The sequence below is a fragment of the Lynx canadensis genome, chromosome B3 (assembly GCF_007474595.2).
Source record: "Lynx canadensis isolate LIC74 chromosome B3, mLynCan4.pri.v2, whole genome shotgun sequence".
In the NCBI taxonomy this organism is placed as follows: domain Eukaryota; kingdom Metazoa; phylum Chordata; class Mammalia; order Carnivora; family Felidae; genus Lynx; species Lynx canadensis.
In genome coordinates, this window is record NC_044308.2 from 133,835,274 (window position 1) to 133,847,851 (window position 12,578).

The 12,578-nt window shown below is 51.6% G+C and overlaps 1 protein-coding gene across 1 annotated transcript in view; it reads left to right on the forward strand.

Moving 5' to 3' along the window:
• Positions 1–6,666, forward strand: part of DGLUCY (D-glutamate cyclase) — a 46,661-nt gene extending 39,995 nt beyond the window's left edge. The window contains 2 exon segments of the mRNA XM_032593439.1: positions 6,168–6,200; positions 6,202–6,666. Of these exon segments, the coding sequence (XP_032449330.1) occupies positions 6,168–6,200; positions 6,202–6,318 (150 nt within the window). The 3' untranslated portion in view covers positions 6,319–6,666.
• Positions 6,667–12,578: the final 5,912 nt, after the last annotated feature.

The following is a 12,578-nucleotide window of genomic DNA, read 5'->3' on the forward strand; positions in this document are numbered from 1 at the left end:
AATGTGGCTCTTTGGCATGTGGATTATTTTAGGATGATTATTGTTTGAAAACAGAAGGACTCAATGACTCTGCCCTTCTCTCTTGGGGCCTCAGTTCCCATGGCCCTACCCACTTACCCCAATCGCAGACTCAAACCCACCTCTTCATCCCCTGCTCCTCCTTGAGCCTGAAGCACCTTCTGGGAGAATTTTCCAGAATAATTTGGATCATGGGAAATTGGAGCCAAAGCCCTGACTTGATGTCTAAATCCCAGGCCTGAAGGGACTTGCCCGTGAGCAGCAGCTTCACCTGGGGGCAGGCGGGAGGCTGAGAGGGCCGCAAAGCCTGAGAAACCATGGAGGGAGCTGGGGTGTTTGGCCTGGAGGGGAGAAGACTGGGGGGGGCATGAATCTGAATGGCTTCCTGGAGGAGGGAGACAGACAACGCCCTCGGCCCCCTGAGAGACAGAAGCAGGCCAAAAGGCAGAGATCATGAAAGCAGATTCTGGTTCACTGTAAGGAAGACCTTGCCCTCTGCCGAGCTGCCCAGCCCTGCAAGGAGGAAGCCTCTGACGTGGGCCCATGGAGGAGGGATTCCCGTGCGAGGTCAGGCTGGGCCGCTGACCCCGCGGCCACTCCTAACCAGTCCAGAAGCAGTCTCGTGCAACTGAAGGCCTCACTTTCCTAGCCTGGCCTCCCAAAGGTATGGATCGCTAAATGCAAGACCAGGAACCAGGTCTTTTGTGTCTGCTTTCCCAGCAACCAGCAGAGGGAACATAGTGGTAAATTCTTGTAGAACGAACAAATGAACGAACGGGCAGGCCGATGCAGTGCTTTGTTAGGGCAGCAGGTCCCCAAATCTAGAGGCATCTGAATCACCTCAGGGCATCGTAAACCACAGGGTGCAAAGCCCACCCCAGGGCACCTGACTCCAGAGACCTGAGTTGAGCCGAAGTGGCATTTCTGACATGTTCTGGGTGACCACACTCTGAGACCCTGGGTTAGAGGGTTGGTCTGGGGAGAAGCGAAGGCATTCCCAAGGCTGAGCCTCGAGCCTGGACATAGCAGCTCAGGTGGGGCGAGTGGTTGTGATGAGTCCCCAGGCAGCCAGGGGCTGAGGCCCAGAGCCCCTCACTTTGGAGAAGCATGTGCATCCAGAGCCCTGTCTCTCCCTCCGTGTCTCTTTCTCCCCCCTGCCACCCCGTTTCTCTGCAACACCTCCCTGGGTTGATGTTGTCCCCACTTTACACATGAGGGAGCTGGGATTCCAACAAGGGAGGTGGCTTGCCCAACTCACCCAGCTAAGAGATGACCTTGGACCTGAGCCTGGGTCTTTCTGACTCCATTCTGTTTCCGTGGCTCAGAAGTTTCCTGGTTCTTGCTAATGCCAGGGTGCCATGTGGGGTTGGGGGCACTAGAGCAGCTTGAAGTGACATTTTCAGGGGAAGCGGTCTGCCCCATAGGGGCCTACAGGGCCTTCTGTGTTTTCTTTGCACTTCCTGGATCTGAACTGGAAAAAAACACTCAGGGGGGCTGCCTGACACATGATTCCTGATTCACACAGACACAAAAGAATGAACCCAGCCAAACAAATTCACAGAGACCAAATGCTTACCCTCTGGGGATGGAAAATTCTCCTTTTGAGTTTCCACCCAGTCCTTCATAAATACATTAATAATATATCGCTCTTGTAAGGAAAATAAAAGGAAACGTTTTCAAAGCAAAAGTACAAACTCGTGTGTGTTGCGCCCCTCCTCTGGGCCAGGCCAGTTCTGCTCTGAGAGGCAATGGGGTCAGACCCAGGCCCTGGGTAGGGAACTCGGGATCTCCCTGGGGTCAGGTGTGGGGACTCATGGAACGATAGAAGTGTGCAGGGCAAGCTGCTGTGGGGACAGAGAGCAGGCACTCAGCTCCATCAGAGGGCTCAAGAAAGGCTGCCTGGAGGAGGTGGTGCTGAGCTAGGTCTTAAAGGATAAGTGGGATATAAGTAGGCAGGTAAGAAAGGGTGGGAAGGCTCTTCCAGGCAGAGGACCCACATAAGCCAAGGTGCAGGCACACGAAGCAGTGCAGCGTGCAGGGGGAGTAACTGGGATCGTCATGCTAGAGTTCTGTAGGTGGCTCCATGGATGTCCCTGACTCATCGAGAGGTGTGGGCAGAGCTGTGGCCTGAGCAGGTGGTGCAGCTTGATTAGCAGGATGAGGAATGTCCCCCCCCCCATCTCTGCTCTGTGAGTTGCTTGTAAGCAGGGCCTCCCATATTCAGGGACAGTTCTTAGGGATCCCCTTGTAACTGTAGCAGGTGTGGGCACCAGGCTGAGGAGCCCAGGGAAGGTAGCCACCACCATCTAAGGCACACCCTGCCTGCTCCAGCCCTTGGCTGTGCCTGGGAGTTTTATCTGAGGGCACTAAATGGCTGGAGAGCATTCCCCACACCTCGTCAAGAGCTAAGAGCTGATTGATGACACCTTACAAGGACTAAGGATGGATGGAGATGGATGGATGGATGGATGGATGGATGCCTGGATGGATGGATGGATAGATGGATGCCTGGATGGATGGATGGATGGATGGATGCCTGGATGGATGGATGGATGCCTGGATGGATGGATGGATGGATGGATAGATGGATGCCTAGATGGATGGATGGATGGATGCCTGGATGGATGGATGGATGGATGGATGGATGCCTGGATGGATGGATGGATGGATGGATGGATGGATGGATGGATGGATGGATGGATGGATGGATGCCTGGATGGATGGATGGATGGATGGATGCCTGGATGGATGGATGGATGGATGGATGCCTGGATGGATGGATGGATGGATGGATGCCTGGATGGATGGATGGATGGATGGATGCCTGGATGGATGGATGGGTGGATGGATGGATGCCTGGATGGATGGATGGATGGATGGATGCCTGGATGGATGCCTGGATGGGTGGATGGATGGATGCCTGGATGGATGGATGGATGGATGGATGCCTGGATGGATGCCTGGATGGATGGATGGATGGATGCCTGGATGGATGGATGGGTGGATGGATGGATGCCTGGATGGATGGATGGATGGATGGATGCCTGGATGGATGGATGGATGGATGGATGGATGGATGCCTGGATGGATGGATGGATGGATGGATGGATAGATGGATGCCTGGATGGATGGATGGATGCCTGGATGCCTGGATGGATGGATGGATGGATGGATGCCTGGATGGATGGATGGATGGATGGATGCCTGGATGGATGGATGGATGGATGGATGCCTGGATGGATGGATGGATGGATGGATGGATGGATGGATGGATGCCTGGATGGATGGATGGATGGATGGATGGGTGGATGGGTGGATGGATTTCTGGCTGGATGGCTGGATTGCTGGCTGTCTGGCCAGATGGATGGATAGATGGATGATACAGACAAGCAGGAGCATGGCTTCATCCTGGGCTCCTTTTCTCTTCCAGTACCTTCATCCCACTCTACTTTTCTTTCTAACTTTTAAAAATTGAGTTACATAGAAGAAAGAAGTGCATACACCTTGCATGTACAGCAGATGAATTTTTACATACATATACATCCATATAGCCACTGCCAAGATCATGATACAGAACAGTTCTAACTTCCTAGGAGGCCCCTTTCTCCCACCCCACTTTGAACAGCAACATCACCTACCCATGACACCACCCTACCACACACCCTGTGTGAACCAACAGTGACCACCCACACACTCAGCCACTAAGCCCCAGAAGGCATCCTAGGGCCTCTTTCCCTGTTCACAATGAACTAGGCCCCAAGCCCTGGCCTTCCTGTCTCACTTCAGTCCTCTGTCCCTCCTCTCATGCCACACTGTCTCAGCCTCTGGATTGGTGTCACAGCCTCCAGGTGCTCTGCCTCCAGGTCAAGTCTCCTGTCTTCTGTCACCTCCTCCATGTGGTGGCATCTCCTTGAAGATGGTGTGGTCATTCAGTGATTCCTGGAAATTTTCAGGCAGTCTCCACTGGCCCAGCTGTTCCTTGTGGCTCTTGGTAGAGGCCGAGTGCCAACCAGTTCCAAAGCTGCTGTCTAATCACATGCACCCTGACACCCCAAGCCTCTCCCTGGGACCCAGAAGGATGGGAATGGTGCCAGTGGGCAGTGCGCTAAGAGGAAATGACCATCCCCCCTCCGGGGACCCAGGAGCACTCCCCCAGAAAGAAAGGATATGATCCAATGGAGAGAGAAATGAAGAATAAAGCCCAAACAAAGGGCAGGAAATGCCATTCTAGGCTGGGTGGTCCCTGGGAAGGGGCTGGTGGACAAAGAGATGCCTGGAAATGCCCGTGGGTGTCCCTCCCAACTTGGCACCCAGGGCAGGTGGAAAGGCAGGCTCTCCCACCAGCTGGGAGTAGAGACAGTTCCCAGGTGACTTTTGCCAGCACTCTCTCCATTGTTTTGACTGGTTTTCAGTGAGTGCTCCTCACAGCCCCTGGCTTGGCTCCTTCCTGCTCTTTTGTCATCTGACATCCTAGCTGTCTGTCTTCTAGAAAGTCTTTCTTGAGCCACTCTGATAACCAGGGTTGGATGCCCCCTGCTTGGTGCTGTGATCCCCATAGACTGTGCCTGCCTGGTCACTTATCTAGACTATGAACCCCTCAGAGGGGCAGGGACTATGTCACATTCACCACTGTATCCCTGGTTCATCTCTGGCACACAGCTGGTGCTCAAGGAAACTTTGATGGGTGCTGAAATGAATGAGCAAATGCCTGAGGAGGAAGATGAGAGCCCTTCTCAGTCCTGTCCTAACCTTCCTGTTGTGGATTCCTATGTCTCCTCCACCACTCCCCCCCCCCCCCCCCACCTTCTGCTTTCAGAGGAGGAGGAGGGGGAGAACATACTTGACTTCTGCCCCTCAGGCACCTTCCTCTCTCCTTTTGCCCACACCCAAGACCCCCTTCCTCAGGGAGAACTTTTCAACCAGAGGGTAACTCATGCTAGCTTTGATAAGTAGTTCTTTGGGACCTTTACTTTCAGAAGGTGAAATGAGGGGGATCAAATCACTTTTTAAAAAATGAGCAAATATGTCAAAGGAAAAAAAGCTCTGGGCTAAAGGCCAGGGGACCCAACCCTGCCAATAATAGTTCACTTCATCTCATGAGCACCTACTGTGTGCCAAGGACCACACTAGGTGCTTTACTTCCATCGTCTTATTTAATGGAGGCATTACTACTATTATCATCAAAATCCCCATTATACAGATGAGGACACTGAGGCAAGGAGAAGTTAAAACACCTACCAGGAAAGACCCAAGTCAGATCTGTCTGATCCTAAACCCTGCCTGCTGGGCCCAGGGTCTGTTATGCCCAGAATTCATGATCCCCAAAGACCGCCAGGGAGCCGAGTCCGATGTAAAAGCAAAAGAGCCTTTATTCGAGCTAGCTCCAGCTCAAGAGATGGGGGGGGGGGGGGGGGGGGAGAGCGAGTTTCAAAAGGACAAAGGTTTTATTAGGGCCTAGGGGCAGTTGGTGGGGTAATGGCTGTGGCCTCAGCCGATTGGCTGGGGAAGGGTCAGAGTCCTGTTAGGCAGGTGAGCGGGAAGTTACTCAAGGGGAGGAGGCGTGGTCAAGGTGAAGGACACAGAACAAGATGGAGTCGGCTGGCGTAGGCCCGCGCTTTCAGGTCAGGCTGCATTTTCTCCACGGCTCTGCTCCCTCCGGATGCCCCCACATCCACACTGGGTCGTATGGAGAAGACAAGAAGGTGGCTGCAGCAGGAGTTGGTACACGCCCCACAGGAGGCTAACGGCGGCATCTCAGGAGGAATGGGAGCCTCCCCGGCACAAAAGCCGCAGATAGATGATCCAGAGCTGAGCAGGGGCTAGGTTGCAAGGAGTAGCCCGTGCTGTCCCCGCAGAAGTGAATCTTCAGTGTTTTTAACAAACACTAACTCCAAGGTAGTTACCAGAGGAAACATCCCAAACTGTTCCAAATTGCTGCTTCTTGGGAGGTTTGGGGCAGATGACAGGTGATACAGGACACTTATTTTTCATTATGAGTCTGCCAGTGGCATTACTGTGGTTAAGCAAAAATTCGTTTTTAAAAAGGAGTCCACGCCAAGTGAAACACTCTTCCTCCACTTGTAAATGTATGTGTTTCTTTCTTTTTCCTCCCCCTCCCCCATTCTATCCCCATCCCCTTGTTTTTCCAGGAAGAAAAAGCGTTGGGCATCCTGGTGCGGCACCCAAGTCCAGAGTGGAGTCTCGGGCGAGGTGGGCCCGGAGGTAGATGGGCTGCCCTTCCACGGCACCCACGCCCAGATGATCCAGAAGCTGCTGGATGTCACTGCGATGGGTGTGTGACTTCGCATGTAGAGTGCGTACCAGATGGCCATGCCTGGAACTAGGAGGGAGTTCCCTGAGGGCCCCGAGCTCCTTTCCACACGGTCCTGGGTGAGCAGCGCCTGTGACGGGACAGCGCAGACATTGGGGACTGAGGAGGATGTTTCCTCAGGGCTTCCAGTCCTTTGCTTTTCTTCCTAAGTGCTAAGAGGGATTGATTTCAGCCCTCCTCCTCAGGCTTCTTCAGAGCACCCACATGGTCTGCTCTGAGAGTTTTCCGAGGCACCACTTATGGGGACAAGAGTAGGCATGACTAGAGCCATGAATAATCCCAAGGCTAATTAAGAAATAGTAAAAAAACAAAACAAAACAAAACAAAAAAAACGGAGGGGGCACCTGGGTGAGGAGGGGGCACCTGGGTGACTTAGTTAAGTGTCTGAGCCTTGATTTTGGCTCAGGTCACGATCTCGTGGTTTGTGAGATCGAGCCCTGTGTCAGCCTCTGTGTTGACAGTGTGGAGCCTGCTTGGGATCCTCTCTCCCCCTCTCTCTCTGCCCTTACCGCCCCCCCCCCACTCTCTCTCTCAAAATAAACAAACTTAAAAAAAAAGAAATCGTTCAACGTACAAATATGTAGCATATATTTACAAACCTCTGGGACTTTACTAAAGGTTTACTCACTACTACCACCAACAAAATATTTATACCTCTGAAATGCTTTCTTTTTCAAACATTTTGTTTCCTTGGGTCTTCAAACCTTACGCTTATCGCCATCACCCCTCCTTTCTGTTCCTCACCTCTCTTCACCCCCACACCTCCCGACACCCCCTACCACAGAGCCTGACTCTTGGCCCGCCTCCTCCCCATATGCTCAGCCCCAGCCTAGAGCCAGAGGCTTTGGCCTCCCTGAATAGGAGGGCGGCCACACTCCTGGAGCCAGGGGGTTGGGGGGTCAGGAGTGTCTAGGGCTCAGGTGGCTCACAGGCTCCTCCTGGACAACTGTGGTCAGCTTGTCCTTATCTCACTCACACTCGTCCAGTGCACGTTTCCCAACAAAATTAGGAGCAGGATCACCGACCACATCCCATTACACTCCCCTGTTGAGCTAATACAGTATCTCGTGCTAGTTCACTGCCGAGCGATGGCTCACTCATCCAGATGGGGTAGTCCGGCTTCCCAGCTACAGCTCCAAATGTTTATTGGGCCTGCTTTGTTTTATTTCCTTAAACATGTCCACTTCAACTCTTTAAGGGGCATTAGTTGTGAAGCGTGAAACACATGCTACAAAAATTACCCCTAGGTTGTCTACTCAATAGGAGTTAAAGCCTAAACGTGTAGTAAGTAATCTGGGATTAACTTGCAGTGCTATTTACACGGCAAAGCCCCTGGCCAGCTAGGGGTGGGACAGTCCAGACCTCCCTTTGTCATTCTGGCGGGGAGTCCCCACCTATAGGTCTGTGCTTCCGCTGTGGCCTCCAGGGCTGACGTGCTTATCGTGATGAGCTCACAGTCCCTCCCATCTGCAACTTCTCACAGCTCACTGAGCCTGTCTCCGCTGTCAGCTTTACTGACCAGGTGGTCCACACTTACAGTTTTCGGCCCTGACTTGAGACGGCAGAGTTCCACGTAATGGGGGCCTCTGAGAGCCCGCCCTGGCATTTGTGAAGTCTCGATGACTAGGAGAGAGGAAGCGAGGAAGCATCACTTTGGTAAAGCTGCCATCACTCTTCTGATTCATATTTTGGGGAAAGACACTAATGGGCCTTTGGTTTTGCAATAGTAATAACAGAGTTCTGTTCTGGCATGGAGAAGTTTAAGGCATGACCGTGTAATAGGTTATGTGCGCTGTGGCCAGAAGTTTATGAGATGATGATGACATTGTTTAGGACAGAGGCCGAGACCTGGGCGGAGCCCAGAGAAGGCCGCGAGTGGGGGGTCCTAGTTCTGGAGTGAGACATCCGCAGTACCCCCCCCCCCCATACACACACACACTGGAGGGAGAAAGGGGCTAAGGTGCAAGCAAGAGCCAGGAAAAGGGGCCAGCAGGGACCAGCCCAGGGACCACTGGAGCTCTGAGTTCCAGGATCCAGTTTTCAGCCATTTCTGTTCCACAGGATGATTCCTGGTCAAGCCTTTCATAAAGTTTGGCTCAAGTTTATCCTAGTGTTGGCTGTGTTTTGATAAAGGGCCTGTGTTCACATCTAGGGTGACTGGGTGAGCATGGCTATGGCCTGGAGAAGCCAGTTGCGGTGGGGAATGGTGGGGCAGCCTGGGGTAAAGATGGGCTGGAACGTCCCCCGGGATGGATTCATGGGGCAGGTGAGCATCTTGGGGCACTTCCAGGAATGTTAGAGGGGGATCCTGGCAAGCAGTGTCTGGGATGCTCTCTGGATATTCAAAGGCAGGCTGGAGACTTTGGGCACATCGAGATGCACATGCCCCATAGACCCTACAGGAGGTGGGACACAAAGGCAAGCAAGCCAACCAATGGAGTCAGGGTTCCTTAGACCCCTGCTGTCCCCTGGTCAAGTGCTGTCCTATTGCTCATCTGGGCAAGACATTCCTCTGAATTCATTTCATGCCCCCCCTAATTGCATGGGCCCTGCTGATGGCCAGCTCCACCATCGTCCAGTCCACTGCATTCTGCTCCTTCCTGCCCATTCCATATGGGCTTCACTGCTCCTCAATGATAATTCCCAGATTCAAGAGACCACCGCTCTAGGCAGGACGGAGAAGATGTGGCGTAAGAGCAGTTCCCATGGACTCAGTGTATGTCAATGATGTGCTGTGTCTGCCAGAAAAGCCAATGCATCGACAGAAGCACAGTGAGGTAGTGGTGCCTGGGTGGCTCAGTCGGTTGAGTGGTTGACTTTGGCTCAGGTCATGATGTCACAGTTCATGAGTTTGAGCCCCACTTTGGGCTCTCTGCTTTCAGCACAGATCCCACTTCAGATCCTCTGCTCCCCGCTCTCTCTGTCCCTACCCCCTCACCCTCTCTCCCTCTCTCTCAAAAATAAACATTAGGAGAAGAAGAAGAAGAAGAAGAAGAAGAAGAAGAGAAGGAGAAGGAGAAAGGGGAAGGAGAAGGAGGAGAAGGAGGAGAGGGAGGAGGAGGAGGAGGAGAAGCACAGTGTGAGGTAAATGGTCCCTTTCTCCTCAGTGCAGATCAGACAGGCTTGGTCTCACTTCAGATCCAAGCATCACATTTGAAGAAGTGAGTTGTGTTCAGGTAAGGTTTAGGAAGGTGAGAGCTTAAAACCTGTTAAATGGAGGTAGGTGACTTAAATTGCCATCTGTCAGAGACTGGCTGGTTGCTCACCACTTCTGTTTCCCTTTCCTGAATACATAGGAAAATTACATTTCCCATTCTCCCTTGCAGTTGGGTTGGAGCATGTGATTGGAATCTGGCCAATGGAGTGTGAGTAGTAGATGTCAGTCACTTCCAGACTTGGCCATAAATGCCCCGTGAGATTCTTTTGGTGCTGCTTCCCCTACCTGTGTGGATGGAACAGTACCTCAAGATGCGGGAACCTCTTGATAGAAGGATTCTGAATCACTGCCATCACTTGGATGAAGATTTTCCAGAACTGGCAGCCTCTCGTTGGACTTTGGATGAACAGAAGACAAACTTTTCTTGTTTTAAGGCACTGTGATTTGGGGGGGGGGGCGGTATATTCATTACTGCAGTATAACCCAGCCTTGTCTAATACAAGCTTGCAAGGTCTAATACTGAGAAGTAGGATAAGAAAATTCTCTTCAGATGCCAGTGCTGGAAGGACCATGTACTCCAGGGGCACAGTTCATGTGCTTTAAGGCCAGTGGGGAAAGTGGTTCCACTTTGGCTCATTAAGAGTTAAGATTTTCTGACCAACCCTGGAACGACTTATCTCGGGTAGTAGCAAATTGGTGTCATTGGTGGTATTTGTTCAGAAAACTGGACCATCATTTGGGGGAGAGGGGATATACCTGGGATAATTCATGGAGAGAAAACGGGATATCATGACCTGTATGGTGCATTCCAGCAATGATATCTAACATATAATCTAGCAGCGTCCTTCTGAGAGTTGTTGAATTAAAGCAAATGGAATAAAAATCCCACCACTTCTCCAGATCATTGGGTACTATTGTGACCTCCAGGTGATTGCCATCAAAGGCCATTGTCTTGCTAGATGAATTCCAGGAATGGAGGCTGTAGGATCGCCAGCTTCAAGCAGCAGATTTTTCAGAAAAGCAGTGAACCAAGCGGACCACATCCTGGCTATCTTGGCTCTACCAGCCAGAGGGAATGCGGCAGATGGGGCTGCATTCTGTGCTGAAAATTTCTCCCACTCTTGTCTGGCCAACCCACAGACCAATGTATATAAACAGGAAGATGAGCCCTCATCTTGCTAAGCAACACTGGTGAATAAAAAAGGAATCTAATGGCTCTGTCACCTTCCGTCCAAACCAGATGGGCCTTTTCCTCCATCCATTCTCTCAGGAGAGAAAGGACTCTTAATCCCCAATAACGTCCTCACTTAGTCTGTTTGGAAGAAGGATCAATTGTTGCAGAATACTTCGGGACTCCAGGAATCCGACCCAGAGAAGGATTAAGTGACCAAAACCAAATTTACATTTTAATATGATGCAGTTAATCTTGAGCGATAAACACATAGCCTGCCACTGTTGAGAAGATGCTAAAACCTAAAAGGACTGGTCAACAAATGTGAACCTCCCCAAACAAAGCCCAAGAAGTGAGGACATCCCCAAGAGATGACTCCAGCAGGTCTTTCTACTTAGGCAATCTTCCATGGTGAGCGGGGTGGTCTCTCTCATCAAGCCCTTCCTCACTGTGGGGGACAGAGGGAGTGATATTCTCCAAATCACAAGGCTGGACTCTGTCCTCAAAAGGAGGAAAACAAGGTAAGTCCCAGAGTGGATTTGTAACGATGTGCTATAGAGCTGAAGACACTTTATGAATCTCAGCAGGAGAGAGAGAAGACCCAACTTCACTTGAAGGCTCCATTGTTTTTGGCCACTGCTGGCTGACCAAGGGAAAATACCCTAATTTCTTTGACTTTTCTCTAAGAAAACCAATCCCTGGATCTTCCTAACTCCATTGGGTATTTCAAGAGCCTTCTAGATACCCCTGGTGTTGGAAGAACCCTCCTTCCCCATAAAGACTGCAGCACACTCCAGCTGTGGCTTTTTACTTTGCTTTATTTGCAGACTCAAGTTTGCTACGTAAATCCATTGCACAGTTCGGCACACACATACTTGGCATAAAAGGGAGGACCGTACAAAAATACAACTCTTGATAGTAAAAGGAACCACCCTCAGCTCATCCCCGTCCATCCTCCTAGTGGGAACACCCATGTTTAAGGTCAAAATAGGGGGAAATTTGGCATGAGGAGGCATGGAGGTCTCAACCAGTTCCATTGCCCCAGTAAGATTCTGGGCTGGGGCCGGGTGGACTTTTCTTGGCAGTGTGGCCTTTCTGCCACTTTCAGATCTGGTCACTGCCTCCTCCAAGAAGGGGAAGAGAAGCTCCCCAGGTTATGGGAGGCCTTCCATAAGGAGCTAGAGTAGAGCTATCCAGTCAAAGCCAAAGCCACTTCCCTGGGACACATCCAACCTGGGGTATCTGCCTCTGGGCACCCCTGATTAGAGAGTAAGCGACTCAGGGTAAATCCACCTCTTGGAAAGGGATGGGAGGAGAGTCAGAGAGATCTAGAGGATGTTCTCCTTGGCTCTCCTTTTAGCAGATTCCATAAATGTTCTATGGATGCCAGCTTGTGTCTCCCTGCCCCTGGTCCCTCCCCAGGCTTGAGTCCACCTAGCCCCTTGGCAGTGAGGAGCTTGAATCCCAGAACTCCAATGGAAGTCAGAGTTGGTCCCAGCCCACTGACCAGGAAATCTGAAGGACTAGCATTTCTGTTAAGGTGGGCAGACCCTTGGAGCAGCAAGAAGTTCTTCTGGTCCTTGGTATGTTCAGCAGGGTGGAGGCTCAACATGGTCGGTCGGGCACAAAATTGCAGGAGAGATGAGACTGGTAACTGAGCTTCCCAGGACAGAACAGAAGATGGCGAGCAGTACCCTGGTCTACATATGGCCCTACAGACCCACTATCACTCTCCAGGTGGTGAGGTGAGACGTCTGGCAGACGAGCAGTGCTGGAGAACAAAAGAGGCAGGGCGAGCCCGGGGCCACCTCCTCTTCTTGTCCCAGGGGCTATTTAAACCATTATGGAGCTTAACCCCAGGCCTTTGGGCTGAGAGATGCCAGAGAATGAGTCTCCGTTTT